The sequence below is a fragment of the Electrophorus electricus genome, chromosome 21 (genome assembly GCF_041902795.1).
Source record: "Electrophorus electricus isolate QZ-2024a chromosome 21, ASM4190279v1, whole genome shotgun sequence".
Lineage (NCBI taxonomy): Eukaryota > Metazoa > Chordata > Actinopteri > Gymnotiformes > Gymnotidae > Electrophorus > Electrophorus electricus.
Window position 1 is genome coordinate 14,140,942 of NC_137517.1, and position 25,748 is coordinate 14,166,689.

At 38.8% G+C, this 25,748-nt stretch overlaps 2 protein-coding genes and 1 long non-coding RNA gene across 4 annotated transcripts in view; 1 reads left to right on the plus strand and 2 right to left on the minus strand.

Moving 5' to 3' along the window:
* Window positions 1-1,000: 1,000 nt before the first annotated feature.
* LOC118240652 (trypsin-2-like) lies at window positions 1,001-3,114 on the minus strand. Its single transcript, XM_081704932.1, has 5 exons — window positions 3,012-3,114; window positions 2,631-2,814; window positions 2,161-2,399; window positions 1,532-1,650; window positions 1,001-1,280 (listed from the first exon to the last, which is right to left on the minus strand). The coding sequence occupies exons 1-5, from the start codon at window positions 3,052-3,054 to the stop codon at window positions 1,116-1,118; spliced, it is 750 nt and encodes a 249-aa protein (XP_081561058.1). The 5' UTR covers window positions 3,055-3,114; the 3' UTR covers window positions 1,001-1,115.
* A 9,303-nt stretch (window positions 3,115-12,417) lies between these two features.
* LOC118240622 (trypsin-1-like) lies at window positions 12,418-14,484 on the minus strand. The gene is made up of 5 exons (XM_035521574.2): window positions 14,361-14,484; window positions 13,998-14,163; window positions 13,612-13,850; window positions 12,976-13,100; window positions 12,418-12,723 (listed from the first exon to the last, which is right to left on the minus strand). Exons 1-5 carry the CDS (start codon window positions 14,401-14,403, stop codon window positions 12,553-12,555), a joined length of 744 nt encoding a protein of 247 aa, XP_035377467.1. The 5' UTR covers window positions 14,404-14,484; the 3' UTR covers window positions 12,418-12,552.
* A 2,835-nt stretch (window positions 14,485-17,319) lies between these two features.
* LOC118240633 (uncharacterized) overlaps window positions 17,320-25,748 on the plus strand; it is a 37,191-nt gene continuing 28,762 nt past the window's right edge. For both annotated transcript variants that reach the window (XR_004775541.2, XR_014119084.1), the window contains exon 1: window positions 17,320-18,463. This is a non-coding gene — a long non-coding RNA (uncharacterized LOC118240633). The remainder of the gene's footprint in view (window positions 18,464-25,748) is intronic.

The window sequence follows — 25,748 nt, forward strand, 5'->3', positions numbered from 1 at the left end:
AAAGAAGTCACACTTTCTGTTTCTATCTCTCTCTCTTTCTTGCTCTCTCTCCCCTACCTTCTGCTTCTGCATTTGGGTTCACCTCTTATTGCCTATTATTAAATTATTCTATATTATTATTGCATATAATAACCATTTGCCAAATTATTATCACTTTGAGTAAATAAATTTATGTAGTGAGCATCAGAGATCTCTCCTAGTATCTTTTATTCACTGAAGTAATTCAGAATGTGATACTTTATGATGTGCTGATACTGGCCGATACGCATGCCAACATGTGAATAAGGGGAATACTAAAGACTTTGTGTCTATTTCAAGCACTGATAGAAACGTTATAAAAACTCCCATACAAAAACCTTTTTTTGTTTTAGATTTTTTAAGTGATTTTTTTTAATGAGAGCATGTTATGAGTAAAATTATTGTGATGATTTATTGTGGTGACTTATTGCGTGTAATGTTGTCGCTGGCCTGAGTGCCGGTGGGCGTGGAGCAGGACACACAGACTCCCTCGAAGTGAAACATTTAACATAAAACATATAGAACAGTGGCACTCACACACAACACTAACGACATACATGACTTATACATTTAACTAAACACAGACTACAATCACATCTCACAAATGACTATACACGCACTAACATACATCAGTGAACAAACAATGACCAACGGTGACGTTTTTTGTTTTGGATTTTTAAAGTGATTTTTTACAATGACAGCATGTTATGAGTAAAATTATGGTGGTGATTTATTGTGGCGACTTATTGTTGTGAGTACTGGTCAACTGACAAAAACAGTTAATCATAAAAGCATCTTGGGCAGAAGAAGAATATTTCAGTGTTCACTGGTTAGACATCTCGCTAACGTGTAATCTTTGATCTTTATTTACCTTTACTATTACTATCTTAAAAAGTAACAATAGTAATAATTTTATATTAGAAATCAGTCATGAAATCAAAAATGAAGGTCAAACAGATGCACATAATGGAATGCTGTTTGTATTTATTAATTGTAACACAAGTAGAGTGACAGATCAGCTGTAGTACATAGTCTGTAACTTTATATGTGACTCTACTGTTACAGCTTCATATAGGACTCATATGGGACCTGCTGTCTCAGTGATTAGTCATGGTATCATTTATCCAATTCCTGATAGGAGAAGCACACACACTTGTGAATCTGGCATTACTAGTACATTGATTCCAGCGACTCTTGAGAACTCCATAGATCACACCCGTTCTCCCAAACCTCTTCTTCAGCCAGCCTCCACCGGAGTCCCCCTGTTTGAGAGATGGAGGGAGTTCTTTCTCTTTTCCATTGTTGTTTCCATAGATATAAAGCACCTCATAGACCTGGCTTGTAACTCATTCACTCATGTTTAACATAATTCACCACAAAGGGGCACTGCTAGCACTGAAATAACTTGAAATAAATTGTAAGAGGCAGTATTATTTATTTTATTTTATATTTTACATTATATTTAAGATATTTAAGGAAATAATATATGTCATCATAATGGTAGGTGTCCTACTGGGCAGACGTAGACAGGTGAGTTAAGACCTTCACCACAGAAATAGTTGTTTCTGGATCTAGGACAATCTGTGACTTTCAGATCAAGACACTGCAGAGGTTGGTTCAGGTCGGCAGGTCCTAAAACATGAAGAAGAAATGATAATACGGGCGTGACATTATTGTAAGTGCTTATTCAGCATTCTGGTGTAGTTTAGCTACAGCTCAGAGTGCAGTACAAGCAGACCTAAAACAAACACAAACAAAAAGTGAGAAATACAGAAGGAATAAACACATGTGAAGGAGCCTGATGCTGGAGTCCACAGAGTTGAACATTTTCAGCTTTAAAAAGGTAAAAAGGTCACTGAATGTGATATTCTGCTATTTTAAAAATTGCATCTAAACTTAATCTACTTTGACAGTATGGCTGTGACAAGAACAAGCACACTATACACCCAAAGCATAAAAATGTTCAGTCTCATATTTAAATTAGTCAAATATTTAAATGTAAAGTATTGTAGAATGCTCTTTTACACAGGATAAAAGAGAAAATAATAAACTAACTGAAACAAAACTACAAAGAGAAAGGTTTATGTACATTTACATAATAGCCTTTACTTCTATGAGCAGTTTGTTCAGAATAATTTTTACCAGTTCGGTTAACAGTAGATCCGTGACCAGCGATCTGCAGCTGCTCTCCATTAACAGGAGTCTGACAGGAGGAGTCAGGAAGCTTAGCAGGAGTGATTCCACTTACAGGTCCAGGAAGTTTGAGCAGCATGATGTCACCTGTTCTCTCAGTTACATCATATTTATGGATGTCACCTGCCTGAATGTTAAACTTTTGGTATGCTCTCTTTGGATGAACACCTGCCCAGACTTCAACACTTCTGCAGAACATATACATACACATACACAAACACGCACACACACACACACACACACACACACACACACACACACACACACACACACACACAAACACACACACACACACACACACACACACACACACACACACACACACACACACACACACACATTCAAATACACATGCATTACTCAGATGAAAATGAAAATGATAAAATAACACACAAGTATTTTAATCAACCTCTACATACCCGATCACTGACTTATTATAGCAGTGTGCTGCAGTCAACACCCAGTTCTTGTCGATCAGAGTTCCTCCACAGAAACTTTTTTCTGAATGTGTCACTTGAAAAACCCACACTTGATGGCGGCGTACATTGTTGCCACAAGGTTTTCCACCAATCAGTCGATGTTTAACCACAGCAGATTCAACTCCTAAATGATTATTATTACTGCTATTATTGATAATATTATTACTACATGTTGATCTACATTCTCAGAAATCAACATTACACAGTCACCGTCACAACACTGATACAATCACAAAACTGAAATTATTTTTGAATGTAAGCAATATGTTTATATGGCTTTATTTTCCCTTCTAAGTCCAGGGTTTGTGTATGAAGTTTTACCTGCTGTCAAAAGCAAGAGTTGCAGGACCTTCAGCATTGCCATTATGTCCTCCTCAGTCTTCAGCTCAGCAAAATATGAAGTGTGTTAGTCACACTTTTAAACTGATTGTAACCCACACAATCGCACACCCCCTGCCACAAACTTACCAATCACACGACACCTTCTCAGCCCTTTTTCCTTCTAAGCGCTTGAAGCCGAGCACCTAACCATATATAGATGGAGTGTGCTTTACTGCTATACTGAGAAAATAATTATCAATTTACTTATTCGATCCTGAAGCGTCAATCTAAAAAAAAACACTTACTACAGTGAAAAGAACTTGTGCAGCACATTGTTTTGCTATTTTGTTAATAAACATGAGTCCAACCTGTTCATCAGAAAAGCTTAAAAAACCACAGTGGTTTGCAAATGTATTTTTGGAAAGTAAGATTTTGCTGAGCAAAGCCGAGGTACATCATAAAGTTCTCAGTGATGCATTCTAGACTGGTGACCACAGCCCAGGTACATCGTGAAGTTCTCAGTGATGCATTCTATCTACCATAGATACTTGCTGGACAGCCCCACCACAGATTTAGGTAGGGATGGTAGGGAAATTAATCTTCTAACTTCCACATAAACAGAAAGATCCCTATCAATATCTTAAGCCTGTGATCTAGGCTACAACATAGAAATTTGTTTCTGAGTTCTGCAAAGCCTCTGCAGACTGTTTTCAATGTACTGATTGGGACATGTTTAAAACTGCAGCCACTGGAGACTTTCTAACTGATGTAAATGAACTGATGTAAACACCTCTCACTGGATTTATCAAGAAGTCTGTAGATGATGTGACTCAATAAAAGCAAATCTGCACTTTCAAACCACAAAACATGGCGGAAGAATTCTGCCGTGGGCGCAAGAAGCAGCCTTCAAATCAGCCAACAGCAAGCAGCCAGTCACAAGCAGAAAGCTGCCATCCACAATACAAAGAACAAACCTTCTTCAGCACTAACTCGGATAGCCAACGCATGTGGCAAAGGATCTAAGCAATCACAGATTTCCAGAGCAATGTGAGTAACTCGGCGACCACCGACGTCTCCCTCCCTACTGCTATGTATCATTTCTATGCTTGTATTGAGAACACGTCTCAGACTCAGGTAACCACCACTGCCCTGCACCCAAACTTATGAGAAATGAGGTAAGAAGAGCACTGGTGAGAGTCTCTACTCGGAAAGCAGCGTGCCCGGATTGTATCCCAGGTGAGGTCCCCTGGAACAGTCCACAGTTCTTTCCTGCTTTAAAACCACAGCATCATTCCAGGCCGTAAGAAATCCATCACATCAAGATGTGATTCTTTTCTGGTTGGTACAGTCTTTCCCTTGTCTTGTTATATATGTTTAATTCTTGGGGTACACAATTATTTTCTTTTTGGTCAGCACACTAGCTACACATAAATTATTGTAGTCAGAATGTGTCTCTGTTGCCTCATTGAAAGGTCTTTGAAAAAATCCCAATCAATGCAAAAGAAACACCCTTTCAGTGCTGTCATCCTTAAACAGTCAAAATCTCAACTACTGGCTCGCACCTTTTAAAGACAGAATTGAATTTGCATATTGAATAAATATTGTGGCCTGTTCTGTATGACATGAACAGTTTCAAATATATGCTCTGTCCTGATTTTGTCCTTCATGCTGTGGAAGAAAGTTTGCATGTGTGGTTGAAAAACCTTGCTAGTCACTGAGGTCTAGTCAGCAGCATCAAACAAGTTACAAAGATCGTTATCAGTAAGTGGTATATTTATCAGACAGTGGTGCCTTGTGTCCTATCAAGTTGTTTTTTTTAAACAAAAACAACAGAATTATCAATTACTATACTAAAAAATTATATATATATATATATATATATATATATATATATATATATATATATATATATATATATATATATAGCCCCACAAGCGCAATAGTGCAATAGACAATAACAGATTAAGTGCTATTGAGGTGGTAGATAATTTTTCATTTAAATTACTCCTTTATACTGATATTTAACAAGTTAACAATATTCATAAGAACATAGGCAAACATCAACGTCATTATTATTTTATACACCTCCTAAACAGTGGTGTCATTACTATACTATAAACACCTAAACAATGATGTCATTACTATTCTATAATCTCCTAAACAGTGGTGTCATTACTATACTATAAACACCTAAACAGTGTCAGTAGCAGGTACCATAAATGCCATTCAATGTCATACTGTGACATATTAATGAAATGTGTGGCCGGCATGGGTTAGCAAGTTTCAGATGGACCAGACCTTGGGGATGGAAACTGACTCCAAGGAATGTGGAATATCTCTTCTTGGACAGTGTGTGATATACAAAGGTCTGTTGATGTTGAAGGTTGGGGTTGCATTGAGAGGAGGCTCTGCCTGATAGTTTCTGATGTGGGTTCTGCCCAGGTTGTGGAACAGTGGATCAGCTTGGTTGTCTTAGCCTTGTGAAGAATTATGGGAGTATGCCAGTCTAGTCTGCCTGTGCTTTGTAGACTTGGAAAGGGTCATATGACTGTGACCTAAACAGTGGTGTCATTACTACACTATAAAAACCTAAACAATGATGTCATTACTATTCTATAACCTCCTAAACAGTGGTGTCATTACTATACTCTAAACACCTAAAGAGTGGTGTCATTACTATACTATAAAACCTAAACAGTGGTGTCATTACTATACTATAAAAACCTAAACAGTGGTGTCATTACTATGCTATAAACACATAAACAGTGGTGTCATTAACATATATATATATATAGAGCCCCACAGGTGCAATAGACAATAATAGGTTAAGTGTTATTGAGGTGGTAGACAATTTTTCATTTAAATTTCTCCTTTATACTGATATTTAACAAGTTAACAATATTCATAAGAACATAGGCAAACATTGACATCATTATTATTCTATGACCTCCTAAACAGTGGTGCCCTTACTCTACTATAAACACCTAAACAGCGGTGTGATTAGCAGGTACCATGAATGCCATTCAATGTCATACTGTGACATATTAATGAAGTGAAAAGCTTTAGCTTTAAAGGTGCGGGGTTATAAAAGACACTAACACTATAACAGCTTTTAGATAGTAGTAGACAAGTTATGTTTGTGCCTGCTTGATTATTCTCACTCATCTGGTCAGTTTCATCTTGGTGTTTTACCACATGACCATATGTAGCATTTACCATATCATGTAGAGCATTTGTCTTAAAGTCTTTAGATGATTTAGAAGACTCTGGTCTCCATCATAATGAAAAACCACAAAGCGACTGGCCTCTTTTAATTAGACCAATAAAAGATCACAGGCTCATAGCATGTAGCTCATATATATACACATTGCACATTTTGAAAACAAGCTGAAGAGGAACTTATCGTAATACATCTTAGCCTCTGATCTGTGTCTCCATACTGCCTGTGTCAAACCGTAACCATGAGCTGTGAGTGTGTGAAACCAGACTTGCTGTTAATAAATTCAGAAACAGGAAGTGTTTTTATATGACATAGAAAGTTAAGATTTACATGAGGTGCATTCTTTTTTTACTTAAGATTTTAAGATAATTTTCGATATAAACTGTGATCAATTATGACAAGACAAAAGACATTTATTGGCAGAAGATGGTGCCTTGTGTCTTTTCAAGTTGTTTTGTTTAAGCAACTTTACATTTACAGGTATCAATTACTATATAGAACAATAACAATTAAACATCAATAAACGGTATTTACCGTTCATTGATGTTTAATTGTTATTGTTCGATATAGTAATTGTTACCTGTAAATGTAAAGTTGCTTAAACAAAACAACTTGAAAAGACACTAATAATATCCTTGCTGAATACAGCCTTCTGTCTTGGTCTCAGATGATCCATGTTCAGGTTTTGCAAAGCCTGTAAAGAATGACAAGGTTTAAATAGTCACGTTTGTTCCTCCCGACCCACCTGTTTCTTCCACACGGACTCCAACTCCCATGATCCTCTGAACAGTTTAATCAGACGCAATTGTAACGTTGAGCGGTAAGGAGGCGGACGCGTCTGCGGAGAAGAGCGAGATTTATTAGGTGTAAATCCAAATTCAGAGTTGTTATAGCAGTCCAGGGACATTGAGATTACGGGGATACATGATGAACCAAAGATACAAGTACACGAACGCAGACAGGGGAAGCAGGCTACAACCAAAACTAGGAAATAACAAACGGAGGTAAGGAAAAACAAACGGTTAAGATAACACGGGCTTCCTGACACATTCAAACATACAAACACATAAACACAATCATTCAAATAATGAACAGCCAAAAACACAGGGAATCAGACAGGGTTTAAAAACATGAACCTAACAAGGTAGAAACGAGGGACAGTTGTGAGCAATCAAACGAGGGGCCGAGAAAACGAAACTAAAACTAATGGAACTAAAATACACAAGACAGGGAAAACATGGAAGCTGGGAGGGACTAACCGTGACAGCAATTCCGCCACAAACATCACACCTGTTTCTCATTAACACATCAATCCTTGCAACTTTAAGTTTAGATTTTCTGTTTTGTATATTGCAAATTCTCTGTGTATCTACATACATGTCTTCTTTGCCTAGCCATGCCTGGATTTGTTTGCCCTGTTTATGTGATTATGTTACTGAATCTCTGCCTGGATTATGACTGTTTCTAGATGTCTGACTGTATTTGTTTGCCAACCTTATTAAATGAGTTGTTATTCACCAAACCTACTTTCTGCTCTGCTTCTGCATGTAACAAAAGTCACCTAAAGTGGTAGTGTAATTCAGTAATTAAGGTAGTTGACTTGTAATTGGATGGTTACTAGTTCAAGCCCTGCCACTGTTGGGCCCTTGAGCAAGACCCTTAACCCTCAGTTGCTCAAGTTGTACTCAGTCATAATTGTAAGTCATTTTGTCACATGTGCATTTGTAGCTGGAACAAAAAAAAAAGAATTGTAAGGCAGCTGCTCTGAAGACTGTGTGAGAGGTGAAGATATTTTTAAGTAGGCGTAAACGTAAAGCAAATAAATATAGGAACAGAATAAAAAGGTAATAAATATATATGCATGATTTAGGCAAACCACATGTAAAGGGGGGATTGCAAACTGTTGTAAAAAGCACTATAAATACATTTGACTTGAAGTATAGGCCACGTGGGAATATTAAATAAGGGATGATACAAATAGTGCAAATAAACACGGGAAGTTAAAGTGGCCACGTGTACCATGTAACTGTCCAGTTCAAGTAACTCAGTCATGCTGTTCGTGTGCAAGTATGGAGATGTGCTGAATGTGTGTGTGCAGGTGTAGGTGTGAGTATCTGTATGCCTTGCAGATCTTCTGTGGAGGATCTTCTTGTCCTTAGAACTGCTGTTGCCATACCAGACAGTGATGATCCCAGAAAGAACTGACCCTACTATTGCAGTGAAGAAGGCTTTCCGCAGTGCTTTAGAGATCTTGAATTTCCTCAGCTCCTTGATGTGATATAAGTGCTGCCTTGCCCCCTTTACCAGGGTGGAGATGTGTTTGGTCCTCAGAGATGTGGGCTCCGAGGGAACCTGTAGTTGCTCACTCTCAACCTGGGTTCTGTTGCTCCTTAGTGGTGCATAAGTCACATGAGCAAAGGGGGGATAGTGGAGAGTATAACGAGACATTGGTATGCACCGGGAATAAACACACATACCCAAAAAATTTTGTTCCCGATGCCTGGTATGTGCACAAAATACACCACACAGAGACAATCATACCAAACACGCACCCGCCGGACACCCGCCGCCCAGTGAGCCATTTCAACATTGGCAAATAGATTTTGTAGAACTAACACCAGCCGAAGGGAAGAGGTACATGCTTGTGTGTGTGTGCATGTTCAGTAAGTGGGTGGAGGCCTTCCCAACAGGGAAACAAGACAGCGATGCAGTAGCAAAAGCGCAACTGAGAGAAATCATTCCCCGATGGGGTTTGCCACAACGAGTGTCTAGTGACAATGGAACACCCTTCGTACATGAAGGACTAAAGGCTCTGACTAAATACCTAGGAGTGGATATGAGAAAACTCTGCAGTTATCACCCAGCTAGCGCAGGGGCAGTAGAACGGGCAAACGGCACCATTAAAGGGGGGTTAGCTAAATTAATGCAGGAAACAGGCATGAATTGGGTAAAATGCCTTCCCCTCGTCCTGTGGCAATGTCGAACCAGGCCGCAGGCACGAACAGGACTATCAGCTTTTGAGATAGTGTTTGGACGGCCTCCCAACACGGGGATAGGACCGCCCGACTGGGATACTAACCTGATCAATGAATCGCTTTTGCAGTATTGTGTGTCTGCACAAATCTCTCTCCCATGTGTCTAAGCAGGTGAAGGCAGTCCTTCCTGAGGTGACGGACAATCCCCTCCATACACATCAGCCAGGCGATTGGGTGCTGATTAAGGACTTCAGAAGCAAGCAGTGGAGCCAGCCCAGGTGGAGAGGACCATTCCAAGTACTACTGACGACACAAAACCGCATGGCCTTGGACATGCTCCTCGCTAAGGAAGGGGGAGTGTGCTCGATGATAGGCAACCATTGTTGCATGTACATACCGCCCAATGATGCACCTGGAGGTAATATCTCCATGGCCTTGGACCGCATGAGTAAGATTGCTGACCAACTTCGTGCTGAAGAAGCCGGAGTGAGACCTTGGGACTGGAAACAGGGATCTCTATTCTCAATGTGGAAAAGTATTGTAATTATGATTCTCCCATCCATTTTACTACTTGCCTTGATTATATGTTGTGGACCTTTGTTATGTCAATGTATGCTTAGTACTATTTGCATGAATATGGATACCAGATACCAACTTATTCAGGTCACTAAAGGGGACCTGGATGAGGATAACACCCTGTACCTGCACACTGTATTCTCTGATAATTAACAAATGATTGTATAAGAATCAAAGGGGGGAAATGTGATGGAAAATGTTACGAAACTATGTATTATGTGATTCATATAAAATCATACTGATCCTTTGTTCTCAAATTAATAATGCTGTCCGCACATTTGTATCTGCCTGTTGCTGATTATGTTGAACATGTATCAGGAACTGTTAACGTCAAGGTCAACTTGACACACAGTTTGGAGCCAGTTTGGGTTGGTTTGTGGGAAAAACCAAGCCGAGGGCTGATTGGCTTATAGCCACAGCAACAAAGGAAAGAAGAGCTGCTTAAGAAAAGATGATTGGTTAAAGACAACACAGGAGTAGTATAACTAGCCACGCTTTTGTATACTCGGGGCTCCCTACCTGAGGCGAGTGAAACATTTATTTTATTCTTTTTTCTTATTAAATTACTCTCTTAATCACGTCTGACTTGATGTTTGTTCAAAATTCCACAACAGTTGGTCATAAAACGGGAAGACTATTATGAAGACTTGCCTCAGCATCCCACTTCATCACGTCTCAGTACATCTGTCATAGTGTCCGTCAGGACATGACATTCTTAAAATTTGTAACTTCATAATTCATAATATATTTTTATTGTGTTTAACGTATTTATCTTCGACTCTAAAAATCTAGAAAAGTTGTCTGTAGCTCTTTGTGTCAACATATTGTATTATTTGCTTAGAATATCCTTACCATCTAACCAAAGAAAATTTTTTAAATGTAAACAGAGGACGTTTTGTCTCTTAAAAGACTTTATGAAGTCCAAAAATGTTTTGTGGGTGAAAACAAATGTTTCAAATCTACAGGCTTTTGAACACTCATAAAGGACTCAAACATTTGTTTGTATTTTCATTTGTTCTGTCTATAGTGCTAAAACCTAACTTGTTGAAAAACCAACAACATTATGAATAACAAAAAAATAAACAGTTACAAAAAAAAGGCAGTCCCAAACCAGGACAATACCAGCAATTATGAACATAGCAGTTATCCTGCAAATCTTCAGTATCGTGTGTGTCCTCCTCAGAGCAACGTACTCTTCCTGTCTGGTCAGAGATGCCTCGGACAGGTCAACAGCACAGAGCTCATCCCACACTCTCCTACCACTGCGCAGGGACTGTGACTACAGTCATTCTCCTCTAGCACTACAAGTGGCAGGACGGAAATGATTTTGCAGATGGACCGATCAGATTTGTTCTTCCTGCTCCGGTGTAGGCACACAACACTACCTAGACCCTGGACCTGCCTGTCCACTGAAACCTTGTTGAGAAGCAGTGAAGAGGCTTCTTCCATGATGCCTGCAGGATGTCAGTGTCTCCAAGACAATGGACAAAATTGTACACCATATTTCCTATATTTAGGAAACTAGGGCACTGCATCAGAAGACAGCTAGAAGAATTGTGCTGCAGTTATATAGCAAGTGAACATTCAGTAGTGCAAATATTAAACATTGTACAGATGTATTTTTTGCAGTATTATCTTTCATTCAGCTTTGAAATATTTTATGTGATTAAAGTTGTCTGCTACCACTAGAGGGCTTGCATATGCAAGCTACAGGCTTTCGAAAGGTCAGCTCGTTTGAGATTTGAGTGTTACTTCCAAACCATTACAAATTTCTGTTAAAATGTTTCCACTACTCTAATTATTTTTCCACAGCCCATTTTAATGATAGTTGTGACTGGTCAACAGTACAATGAAATCTGCAAATGCTTTTGTGAACTGGGTTGCAAAATATGTTAGTGACAGGACACAGATAGCAGAAGTAAGAGGACAAACCTGCTTCAGAATTTTCCATTTTTCTGAACTGCTTCTGGATTTTGGAAACAGGACTCATGAGAACCTGATCTGAATTTTAAAAATGAGGCTGCTTTATATTCATCCATTTGATTACAAACAGGAAGAGGGATGTACACAAAGATCAGGACTAGATTAAAGTGTCATAGATCGGCCTCGGGACTTTACCTGTAACTTAGGCTGAGAAAATGAGAGGACCATATGCTGAAGACAATTTTGTTTCTTTTTTCAATTTTTTCTTTAATAGTAAATGTAGAAACTGTGATAATTCCTAGCATCTTTTATTCACTGAAGTAATTCAGAATGTAATACTGGTAGTATTACATAAGGGGAGTACTGAAGATGTTGTCTCTATTTCAAGCACTGATAGAAACGTTATAAAAACTCCCATACAAAAACCTTTTTTTGTTTTGGATTTTTAAAGTGATTTTTTTCAATGAGAGCATGTTATGAGTAAAATTAATGTGATGATTTATTGTGGTGACTTATTGTTGTGAGTACTGGTCAACTGACAAAAACATAGTTAATCATAAAAGCATCTTGGGCAGGAGAAGAATATTATTTCAGTGTTCACTGGTTAGACATCTCGCTAACGTGTAATCTTTCTTTACCTTTACTATTACTATCTTAAAGTAACAATAGAAATCAGTCATGAAATCAAAAATGAAGGTGAAACAGATGCACATAATGGAATGCTGTTTATATTTATTAATTGTAACACAAGTACAGAGTGACAGATCAGCTGTAGTACATAGTCTGTAACTTCATATGTGACTCTACTGTTACAGCTTCATATAGGACTCATATGGCACCTGCTGTTTCAGTGATTAGTCATGATATCATTTATCCACTTCCTGATAGGAGGAGCACACACACTTGTGCATTTGGCATAAGCAATTTTGCTAGAAGTAAGATGTGAACCTTTGTGAACTCCATAGATCACACTCGTTCTCCCAAACCTCTTCTTCAGCCAGCCTCCACCGGAGTCCCCCTGTTTGAGAGATGGAGGGAGTTCTTTCTCTTTTCCATTGTTGTTTCCATGGATATGAAGCACCTCATAGACCTGGCTTGTAACTCATTCACTCATGTTTAACATAATTCACCACAAAGGGGCACTGCTAGCATTGAAATAACTTGAAATAAATTGCAATAGGCATTACTATTTATTTTTATTTTATATTTTACATTATATTTTAGCTATTTAAGGAAATAATATATGGCATCATAATGGTAGGTCTCCTACCTTGCAAGTGAAGGCAGGTGGGTTATTAGGAAGACCTTCACCACAGAAATAGTTGTTTCTGGGTTTAGGACAGTCTGTGACTTTCAGATCAAGACACTGCAGAGGTTGCTTCCGGTCGGAAGGTCCTAAAACATGAAGAAGAAATGATAATAAGGGTGTGACATTATTCTAAGTGCTTATTCAGCATTCTGATGTAGTTTAGCTACAGCTCAGAGTGCAGTAAAAGCAGACCTAAAACAAACACAAACAAAAAGTGAGAAATACAGAAGGAATAAACACATGTGAAGGAGCCTGATGCAGGAGTGCACAGAGTTGAACAGTTTCAGCTTTTAAAAAAGTAAAAAGGCCACTGAATGTGATATTCTGCTATTTTAAAAATTTCATCTAAGCTTAATCTACTTTGACAGTATGGCTGTGACAAGAACAAGCACACTATACACCCAAAGCATAAAAATGTTCAGTCACATATTTAAATTAGTCAAATATTTAAATGTAAAGTATTGTAGAACGCTCGTTTACACAGGATAAAAGAGAAAATAATAAACTAACTGAAACAAAACTACTAAGAGAAAGATTTATGTACATTTACATAATAGCCTTTACTTCTATGAGCAGTTTGGTCAGAAGCATTTTTACCAGTTCGGTTAACAGTAGATCCGTGACCAGCGATCTGCAGCTGCTCTCCATTAACAGGAGTCTGACAGGAGGAGTCAGGAAGCTTAGCAGGAGTGATTCCACATACAGGTCCAGGAAGTTTGAGCAGCATGATGTCACCTGTTCTCTTGGTTTTATCAAATATATGGATGTCACCTTCCTGAATGTTAAACTTTTGGTATGCTCTCTTTGGATGAACACCTGCCCAGACTTCAACACTTCTGCAGAACATATACATGTACAAACATACATACACACAAACACGCACACACACACACACACACACACATTCAAATACACACGCATTTTTCAGATGAAAATGAAAATGATAAAATAACACACAAGTATTTTAATTAACCTCTACATACCCGATCACTGACTTATAGCAGTGTGCTGCAGTCAACACCCAATTCTTGTCGATCAAAGTCCCTCCACAAAAGCTTGGTGTAAAAACCCACACTTGATGGTGGCGTTCATTGTTGCTACAAGGTTTTCCACCAATCAGTCGATGTTTAACCACAGCAGATTCAACTCCTAAATGATTATTATTACTGCTATTATTAATAATATTATTATTACATGTTGATCTACATTCTCAGAAATCAACATTACACAGTCACCGTCACAACACTGATGCAATCACAAAACTGAAATTATTTTTTAATGTAAGCAATTTGTTTATATGGCTTTATTTTCCCTTCTAAGTCCAGGGTTTGTGTATGAAGTTTTACCTGCTGTCAAAAGCAAGAGTTGCAGGAACTTCAGCATTGCCATTATGTCCTCCTCAGTCTTCAGCTCAGCAAAATATGAAGTGTGTTAGTCACACTTTTAAACTGATTGTAACCCACACAATCGCACACCCCCTGCCACAAACTTACCAATCACACGACACCTTCTCAGCCCTTTTTCCTTCTAAGTGCTTGAAGCCGAGCACCTAACCATATATAGATGGAGTCTGCTTTTTATACTGAGAAAATAATTATCAATTTACTTACACTATCTTGAGGCATCAATCTAAAAAAAACACTTACTACAGTGAAAAGAACTTGTGCAGCACATTGTTTTGCTATTTTGTTAATAAACATGAGTCCAACCTGTTCATCAGAAAAGCTTAAAAAACCACAGTGGTTTGCAAATGTATTTTTGGAAAGTAAGATTTTGCTGAACAAAGCCGAGGTACATCATAAAGTTCTCAGTGATGCATTCTAGACTGGTGACCACAGCCCAGGTACATCGTGAAGTTCTCAGTGATGCATTCTATCTACCATAGATACTTGCTGGACAGCCCCACCACAGATTTAGGTAGGGATGGTAGGGAAATGAATCTTCTAACTTCCACATAAACAGAAAGATCCCTATCAATATCTTAAGCCTGTGATCGAGGCTACAACATAGAAATTTGTTTCTGAGTTCTGCAAAGCCTCTGCAGACTGTTTTCAATGTACTGATTGGGACATGTTTAAAACTGCAGCCACTGGAGACTTTCTAACTGATGTAAATGAACTGATGTAAACACCTCTCACTGGATTTATCAAGAAGTCTGTAGATGATGTGACTCAATAAAAGCAAATCTGCACACTTTCAAACCACAAAACATGGCGGAAGAATTCTGCCGTAGGCGCAAGAAGCAGCCTTCAAATCAGCCAACAACAAGCAGCCAGTCACAAGCAGAAAGCTGCCATCCACAATACAAAGAACAAACCTTCTTCAGTACTAACTCGGATACCCGACGCATGTGGCAAAGGATCTAAGCAATCACAGATTTCCAGAGCAATGTGAGTAACTCGGCGACCACCGACGTCTCCCTCCCTACTGCTATGTATCATTTCTATGCTTGTATTGAGAACACGTCTCAGACTCAGGTAACCACCACTGCCCTGCACCCAAACTTATGAGAGATGAGGTAAGAAGAGCACTAGTGAGAGTCTCTACTCGGAAAGCAGCGTGCCCAGATTGTATCCCAGGTGAGGTCCCCTGGAACAGTGTACAGTTCCTTCCTGCTTTAAAACCACAGCATCATTCCAGGCCGTAAGAAATCCATCACATCAAGTTGTGCCTCTTTTCTGGTTGGTACAGTCTTTCCCTTGTCTTGTTATATATGTTTAATTCTTGGGGTACACAATTATTTTCTTTTTGGTCAGCACACTAGCTACACATAAATTATTGTAGTCAGAATGTGTCTCTGTTGCCTCATTGAAAGGTCTTTGAAAAAATCCCAATCAATGCAAAAGAAACACCCTTTCAGTGCTGTCATCCTTAAACAGTCAAAATCTCAACTACTGGCTCGCACCTTTTAAAGACAGAATTGAATTTGCATATTGAATAAATATTGTGGCCTGTTCTGTATGACATGAACAGTTTCAAATATATGCTCTGTCCTGATTTTGTCCTTCATGCTGTGGAAGAAAGTTTGCATGTGTGGTTGAAAAACCTTGCTAGTCACTGAGGTCTAGTCTGCAGCATCAAACAAGTTACAAAGATCGTTATCAGTAAGTGGTATATTTATCAGACAGTGGTGCCTTGTGTCCTGTCAAGTTGGTTTTTTTAAACAAAAACAACAGAATTATCAATTACTATACTAAAAAATTATATATATATATATATATATATATATATATATATATATATATATATATATATATATATATATATATATAGCCCCACAAGCGCAATAGTGCAATAGACAATAACAGATTAAGTGCTATTGAGGTGGTAGATAATTTTTCATTTAAATTACTCCTTTATACTGATATTTAACAAGTTAACAATATTCAGAAGAACATAGGCAAACATCAACGTCATTATTATTTTATACACCTCCTAAACAGTGGTGTCATTACTATACTATAAACACCTAAACAATGATGTCATTACTATTCTATAATCTCCTAAACAGTGGTGTCATTACTATACTATAAACACCTAAACAGTGTCATTAGCAGGTACCATAAATGCCATTCAATGTCATACTGTGACATATTAATGAAATGTGTGGCAGGCATGGGTTAGCAAGTTTCAGATGGACCAGACCTTGGGGATGGAAACTGACTCCAAGGAATGTGGAATATCTCTTCTTGGACAGTGTGTGATATACAAAGGTCTGTTGATGTTGAAGGTTGGGGTTGCATTGAGAGGATGCTCTGCCTGATAGTTTCTGATGTGGGTTCTGCCCAGGTTGTGGAACAGTGGATCAGCTTGGCTGTCTTAGCCTTGTGAAGAATTATGGGAGTATGCCAGTCTAGTCTGCCTGTGCTTTGTAGACTTGGAAAGGGTCATATGACTGTGACCTAAACAGTGGTGTCATTACTACACTATAAAAACCTAAACAATGATGTCATTACTATTCTATAACCTCCTAAACAGTGGTGTCATTACTATACTCTAAACACCTAAAGAGTGGTGTCATTCCTATACTATAAAAACCTAAACAGTGGTGTCATTACTATGCTATAAACACATAAACAGTGGTGTCATTAGCATATATATATATAGTGCCCCACAGGTGCAATAGACAATAATAGGTTAATTGTTATTGAGGTGGTAGACAATTTTACATTTAAATTTCTCCTTTATACTGATATTTAACAAGTTAACAATATTCATAAGAACATAGGCAAACATTGACATCATTATTATTCTATGACCTCCTAAACAGTGGTGCCCTTACTCTACTATAAACACCTAAACAGCGGTGTCATTAGCAGGTACCATGAATGCCATTCAATGTCATACTGTGACATATTAATGAAGTGAAAAGCTTTAGCTTTAAAGGTGCGGGGTTATAAAAGACACTAACACTATAACAGCTTTTAGATAGTAGTAGACAAGTTATGTTTGTGCCTGCTTGATTATTCTCACTCATCTGGTCAGTTTCATCTTGGTGTTTTACCACATGACCATATGTAGCATTTACCATATCATGTATAGCATTTGTCTTAAAGTCTTTAGATGATTTAGAAGACTCTGGTCTCCATCATAATGAAAAACCACAAAGTGACTGGCCTCTTTTAATTAGACCAATAAAAGATCACAGGCTCATAGCATGTAGCTCATATATATACACATTGCACATTTTGAAAACAAGCTGAAGAGGAACTTATCGTAATACATCTTAGCCTCTGATCTGTGTCTCCATACTGCCTGTGTCAAACCGTAACCATGAGCTGTGAGTGTGTGAAACCAGACTTGCTGTTAATAAATTCAGAAACAGGAAGTGTTTTTATATGACATAGAAAGTTAAGATTTACATGAGGTGCATTCTTTTTTTACTTAAGATTTTAAGATAATTTTCGATATAAACTGTGATCAATTATGACAAGACAAAAGACATTTATTGGCAGAAGATGGTGCCTTGTGTCTTTTCAAGTTGTTTTGTTTAAGCAACTTTACATTTACAGGTATCAATTACTATATCGAACAATAAAAATTAAACATCAATAAACGGTAAATAACACTAATAATATCCTTCCTGAATACAGCCTTCTGTCTTGGTCTCAGATGACCCATGTTCAGGTTTTGCAAAGCCTGTAAAGAATGACAAGGTTTAAATAGTCACGTTTGTTCCTCCCGTCCCACCTGTTTCTTCCACACGGACTCCAACTCCCATGATCCTCTGAACAGTTTAATCAGACGCAATTGTAACGTTGAGCGGTAAGGAGGCGGACGCGTCTGCGGAGAAGAGCGAGATTTATTATGTGTAAATCCAAATTCAGAGTTGTTATAGCAGTCCAGGGACATTGAGATTACGGGGATACATGATGAACCAAAGATACAAGTACACGAACGCAGACAGGGGAAGCAGGCTACAACCAAAACTAGGAAATAACAAACGGAGGTAAGGAAAAACAAATGGTTAAGATAACACGGGCTAACAAACGCAGGCTTCGAAAAACAGACGGGCTTCCTGACACATTCAAACATACAAACACATAAACGCAACCATTCAAATAATGAACAGCCGAAAACACAGGGAATCAGACAGGGTTTAAAAACATGAACCTAACAAGGTAGAAACGAGGGACAGTTGTGAGCAATCAAACGAGGGGCCGAGAAAACGAAACTAAAACTAATGGAACTAAAATACACAAGACAGGGAAAACATGGAAGCTGGGAGGGACTAACCGTGACAGCAATTCCGCCACAAACGTCACACCTGTTTCTCATTAACACATCAGTCCTTGCATCTTTAAGTTTAGATTTTCTGTTTTGTATATTGCAAATTCTCTGTGTATCTACATACATGTCTTCTTTGCCTAGCCATGCCTGGATTTGTTTGCCCTGTTTATGTGATTATGTTACTGAATCTCTGCCTGGATTATGACTGTTTCTAGATGTCTGACTGTATTTGTTTGCCAACCTTATTAAATGAGTTGTTATTCACCAAACCTACTTTCTGCTCTGCTTCTGCATGTAACAAAAGTCACCTAAAGTGGTAGTGTAATTCAGTAATTAAGGTAGTTGACTTGTAATTGGATGGTTACTAGTTCAAGTCAAGCCACTGTTGGGCCCCTGAGCAAGACCCTTAACCCTCAGTTGCTCAAGTTGTACTCAGTCGTAATTGTAAGTCATTTTGGATAAAAGCGTCAGCTAAATGCCATAAATGTAATGTAAGCTATAACTTCAAAAACTTTAGAATAAGCAAATGAACTTACAAGCAATCAAGTCTGAGTGGGAGAATTCCTCCATTCTGAAATGTAACTAATCTAGTGACAGAATACTTTGTATTTCTAAATGTAATAAGATTCATCATACAAATCTGGCCATACATATGCAGAACACTGTTTTATGAAACAGCTAAACATGGGTGCATCGTAACAATAATGTTACCTAATATCCATGACTGCAATCTTCAGTCTGGATGTAAGAAATGTGCTGTTGCTTGTAGTGGAGCGCTGCTCAGCACGTACCACCAATACAACATACACTGCATCTCTTTTCTACCAATACAACACACACTGACTCTATTTTCCACTAATACAACACACACTGCCTCTATTTTCCAGCAGTACAATCACAAGGTCAGTTTGAAAGGGCTGCAAGATTTCCTGAATGGTTTGAATTTGCATATTGAATAAATATTAGAGCCTGTTCTGAATGACATAGAAAGTTTCAAATGCATTCTGTCTTTCTGATCTTATCCTTCATGCTACAGAACAAAGTTTGCTTGTGTGTTTTGAGTCAGGAAGGTCTAGTCATCGGCAATTAACAAGTTACAAAGATGTTTATCAGTCAGTGGTGCGTTGATCGGATTCAAGATTAAATAGCTTTATTTGTCACATGTGCATTTGTAGCTGGAACAAAAAAAAAGAATTGTAAGGCAGCTGCTCTGAAGACTGTGTGAGAGGTGAAGATATTTTTAAGTAGGCGTAAACGTAAAGCAAATAAATATAGGAACAGAATAAAAAGGTAAAAATATATATATGCATGATTTAGGCAAACCACATGTAAAGGGGGGATTGTAAACTGTTGTAAAAAGCACTATAAATACATTTGACTGGAAGTATAGGCCACGTGGGAATATTAAATAAGGGATGATACAAATAGTGCAAATAAACACGGGAAGTTAAAGTGGCCACGTGTACCATGTAACTGTCCAGTTCAAGTAACTCAGTCGTGCTGTTCGTGTGCAAGTATGGAGATGTGCTGAATGTGTGTATGTGCAGGTGTAGGTGTGAGTATCTGTATGCCTTGCAGTGGGGTCCTGTTCGAGTGCATGTGTGAAGTTGTGGTGAGTGCAGATTTCACCTTTGTAACATACAAAGGATTCGGCCATTTGTCTCGCAGGAAGCTGCCCAGGTGCTTGTGCAGTCTCTTGTGATCTCAAAGCTACACTGCTGCAACTCGCTACTTACTGGTCTTCCTCTAAGAGCCATCAAACTTGTCCAGAAAGCAGCAGCATGACTGGTCTTCAATCTTCCGAAGTTCACACGTTACTCCACTGCTGCGCTCCCTTCATTGGCTTCCAGTAGCTGCATACATCAGATTTAAAACCTTGATGCTTGCCTACAAAACCAAAAATGGACCAGCCCCTTCATACATGAGGTCAGTGGTCAAAGCCCGATCCGTACCTCGAGTACTTCAAACCTCAAGTACGGCTCGGCTTGAAATACTTGCTTCAGGTCTCATGGACAACAAGCATCGAGACTGTTTTCTGTCCTGGCTCCAAGATGGTGGAATGAACTCCCACTTGCTGTCCAGACAGCAGAGTCCCTGCAGTCTTCAAACGCAGACTGAAGATCCATCTATTCGTGGAATATTTAAAGGACAACTGACCTTGCTCCCATTTTGACTGACTAAATTAGTACTTATTGTAGGGTATTGTTTATTATATTGTTTAACAAACTCTAGCACTTATTGTTTATGGCACTTATCATTGTTTAAGACCTTATTTATTTTGTATTTTGTACTTCTAGGTATCAGCATTGATCTCTGTATTTCTACAGTATTCTAGTTCATTGGTATGTTGGTCTCTAACCGACTGTACTGTAATAGGATATATTCTATATGAGTAAATAACAAAGCACTTTTGTAAGTCGCTCTGGATAAGATGCTGTAAATGTAATGTAAATTAGTGTATCTGTTTGTGTGTGTGTGTTGTGTGCCTCACAGAATTTATGTTGTGAGCTGTTTATTTTTCATAGTGTCTGGGGGTAAAAGCTCTAAGGACTGTAAACTCTCCGTCCTGGCACTGATGGAGTGGAGACGTTTCCCGGCGGGTAACCACTTGATCACATTGTGATCTTTGTAATTAAAGTCGTTGATGATCCGATTTCCTGATGGCCTTGCGCTGCCTGGAATAGATGTCCTTTAGTCCGGGCAGTGTTGTTCTGCTGATGTGCTCAGCACTTTGGATCTCTCTGTGGAGGATCTTCTTGTCCTGGAAACTGATGTTGCCATACCACACAGTGATAGTCCCAGAAAGAACTGACCCTACTATTGCAGTGAAGAAGGCTTTCCGCAGTGGTTTAGAGATCTTGAATTTCCTCAGCTGCTTGATGTGATAAGTGCTGCCTTGCCCCCTTTACCAGGGTGGAGATGTGTTTGGTCCTCAGAGATATGGGCTCCGAGGGAACCTGTAGTTGCTCACTCTCAACCTGGGTTCTGTTGCTCTTTAGTGGTGCATATTGGCAATCATTTTCTCCATCCTGAAGTCCACAATCATTTCCTTGGTCTTGAAAACATTCAGGACCAGGTTGTTAACATCACACCATGATGACACAAAGCTCCACGTCATCCAAGCAGGCAGTCTCATGATTGTTTGAGATCAGGGATTCATATCCCTGATTCAGTGTGTCATCTGTGAATTTCACAATAGTGTTACAGCTATGAGTGGCTGTGCAGTCATGAGTTGAGTATAGTAGAGGACTTAGGACGCAGCCTTGGGGGGCACCAGTGTTGAAGGGCTGCATATGAGGCTTCCAATTTCACTACATGGGGTCAGTCAGATAGGAAGCTCTGGACCCAGGAACACACTCTCCATGTGGCTTCATGCTTTTGTTTTTGTTCTGTCAGCATGTCACCATGTGCCTGTGTTTATACTCCTTTAACCACATGTTGCCTTTAGATATTTATTGTTAGGTTTATGTACAGGTACAGGTTCCATGCTTGCAGGTGCTTGGGTATGTTGTTTTATGTATGGTCTAAGGAAATGACACAAAGAGGTAAATTACAAGCAGGACCCATAAAATCTTGAGAAATATATGTAAAGGTTAATTATACCCTCAATAATAATAACAAATAATAATAACTACATGCCGTGATAGTCCGTTTACAGTGATGTACAGCAGGCATGATGAACTACCAGCTGACTAAATCCCAACAATCTGCACATAATGAAAATACAAACATGAGACAACATATGAACCCAAATATACAAAAGGCATTAGATTTGAGCAATGGCTGATAATTGCAATGGCAGGTGAAACATTAATGCACACATTAACAAACACACATACGTTTGTACTCATAAATACTGATTCAATATTTTAGATTCTGTGACATAAACAACAGGGAGGATAGAAATGACAATTACTCAGAACATGGCAAATTTCTCAAACTAGTGGCGAGGTCAAGCTCCCTGCGCTTTAAATCCAAATTTTATGTTATTTCTCTACTCACCGCAAACTAACACTCCCTAAGCAAAGACAGTGGGGTTTTAAAATCGATTTATGACAAAATGGTAGAGTAGAATCTGGTCATAATTGCACTGCTGATAGCCAAGGGCTCCTACTCTTTTGTGGTAGTGGAATTGTTTCGGCATTATGGGAACATTTTTGAGAAATAGTTATCCATACTGTCTCAAACCTCTATTAGGTTTTTGAAAAAAATGGTAGAGTAGAATCTGCCCAAATTTGTAGTGGTGATAAGCAAAGGCTTCTACTTTTTTATATTATGGGATAATTCAGAGAAACTAGTAACCATAAATCTTCTGAATTAAATGGGCATTTAAACCACATAACAATACAAGCACTTCATTATAGATTTATTAAAAACTGGTGCAGTAGAATATTTTCAGGCTTGGTCTGATGAGAGCTAAGGACACCCACTCAATTGGCAGTGAGGTTCTTCAGCCCTGGAGTTCCCCCTGCCCAACACTTTTGCAACAGAAGTTTATTACAGCGCTTGACTGCCAGATAAAACCCCCTGTTTGTTCTGGAAGTCAAGCTCTGTAATAAACTTCTGAGAAACTTTATGTAATGTAATGCTTAACATTATCTTTAATGTAATGATGCAAATAAACTTGTTCAGTTAAGTAAACTGTCATTTGTACTTAGAATGTAGTAAAAGTGTGTGTCGACACCAAAGCTCTTCAAAAAAAAAAGTCACTGTTTTATATTTTAATAACAAGTGAGGCTTTTTGGTTTCGTAGCTGACCATGACCTATTTTTGTTTTTTAACAGCTCTACATGAAATATGATGTGTGGGAGCTTATGTTCATGGTTTCCATTTTACTGTGCAATACACTGCAGATTGTATCAGCTCCCTCAGGTGGGACTATATAACACTAGATGGAACAAACTGTGACTTTCAGTGTTGTTTGTTTAAAATAAATGACAGGAAATTGAACCATAAAGTCTTTGTACTGTTACAACCGTAACTGACTTTTTTATATTATATTCCATCTCACTGAATTTTCCAACAAAGACGTTGTTAAGAGAAAGTTTTTTTTATTTACTTTTTTCATTGTTTAAAGCACAGAAGGCAAATCTGTCTCATGTCTAAATTTTGTAACCCTTCCTCAGTTGAGACATTCTGTTTCTAGGAAGGCCACACCAACCACAAACTAACAGTTTCTTCCACAACATTTATTGATTACAGGAATGGAATCCATGACCTGTCAGTTTAAAATGTTTCACAGTCATGCAGTGCAGTTCATAGGAGTATTTGCTTAATATCAATTTCAGAGGATTGAACCAGAAATCAAGAAACCTGTTCTTCAATTGGGTCTTGGGTGGTACAGATGTCTAGTTCTTGCAGTAGGTGAGCTGTTATCACCTTCCTTTTTGCATTGCTGCAATGGTTGGACTGTGAACGTTTCTGGTTTTCACACTGCAGCAATAGTTCTGGTCTTCACACATCGCATTCACACGACTCCCTCTGTACCTGATGCAGGCAGTTTAGAGATTCCACTTAGAGGCAAACTGGTATTGCCCTGTAAGCTTTCTTCAGCTGTCCCTTAAAGGCTAGGAAACAGCTAAAAGTAAAGCTGACATTAAACAATCAGGAAACAGTTTTAGTTATAAATAAAATTCTGATGGTTATACATGTTAGATGGTTCATCTCAAGCATTTTGAAGCAAAAGAGACAGAGGGTGTTGTGTGATTGGTGGGTTTGTGGTGGTGGAGATGGTGTGGAGTAAATTAGTTCAAAATTTAAACTGAAACAACCGATATTTTCGCTCATAGGAACACATCATGGCAATGCTACAGTTCCTGCAACTCTTGTTCCTAGTAGCAGGTAGAACATTCATCAAACCTGAGCTTAAAATGGAAACCTTTGCAGCCATCAACTGTTTACATTGCAGACTTTCTGTGCTGAGATGTTGCGTTTGTTGTGTTGTGCACTGTGTTAAGGTCTATGAATGTAGGTCACCTTACAATATGAAAGTTATATAAACCCAAGATCTGTTCCACAGTAAGGACTGAAGCTCACCTGCAAGGAGAGATGCTTTACTGATAGTTTGGTGACTATCTAGACAGATCTGACATTTACTTTATGTTTTACGTATAGTCTGTTAACATTTTAAATCACCAGTGGGATGAAAAAATCCAACACGCAGTCTTTTGCCTTTAAGGGGTGCTTGTCATAGAAATAGTGACTCTCCCAGGATTTAAACAAAGGGGATCTCACCCACCTCTTACATGATTGCGATGTGGTTTGAAATGACAATCCCTGATTATATGACTTGCTGATCCACAATACAGACACACCTTCCTGGAACCGACACCTCCGTTCTTCCTCAGATAAACGGGATGAATCGCAATGCATGTACTCCACTCTGGGTTCTTGTCTGAATCCATATCTCAGACTAGGGTGGGGGTAGGTGGGGCGAGAATTACCGGTTATTTGTGGTCTCCGTTCCTGAAGATAATTATCCAGGCGGCTGGCAAGAGCCTTAAGTTGATCTAACTTGAGCTCATCAGCCCGGCACACCAGCTCGTGCAATACATCAGAATTCAGGCCATGTTGAAATTGTACAATCAGTGCGGCCTCATGGAGGTGGTCAAAAACTGCTCTAGACAGAACAATAAATTCCTTATACGTGGAGTGTTTTATACCATCCCAAACGGCGGTAGCTCAATCTAGTGCTTTATCTGAAAGACGTGAAGTAAGGAATGTAATTTTCTCTTGGCTAGAGCAGCGGGGAGTACTATTGAAGTATATGGAATGTTGTAATATAAAACCTCAACACTCCTCGTGGGATCCGTCGTATTTCTCGATCGTGTCTATAGATCGCGTGAATCCCTCTAGCACCTGCTGGTGCTGATTGAGTAGGTGGCTTTGGCTGGTAAGGGTTTCCTTAATAGCTTCTGAATCTGCTGTCTGCGTGGAGGCGAAGTATTCTGTGACGGGTCGGGCAAAAACAGACGGTTGCGGATATAAGACAGCAGGTTGGTTTA

Coding starts and splice junctions, on each gene's coding strand:
- LOC118240652 (XM_081704932.1), bottom strand. CDS start 3,054: ATGGCAATGCTGAAGGTCCTGCAACTCTTGCTTTTGACAGCAG. Junction 2,815..3,011: donor ACTCTTGCTTTTGACAGCAG/GTAAAACTTCAT, acceptor ATAATCATTTAG/GAGTTGAATCTGCTGTGGTT. Junction 2,400..2,630: donor TATAATAAGTCAGTGATCGG/GTATGTAGAGGT, acceptor TATGTTCTGCAG/AAGTGTTGAAGTCTGGGCAG.
- LOC118240622 (XM_035521574.2), bottom strand. CDS start 14,403: ATGGCAATGCTGAAGTTCCTGCAACTCTTGCTTTTGACAGCAG. Junction 14,164..14,360: donor ACTCTTGCTTTTGACAGCAG/GTAAAACTTCAT, acceptor ATAATCATTTAG/GAGTTGAATCTGCTGTGGTT. Junction 12,724..12,975: donor CACCTGCCTTCACTTGCAAG/GTAGGAGACCTA, acceptor TCTCTCAAACAG/GGGGACTCCGGTGGAGGCTG.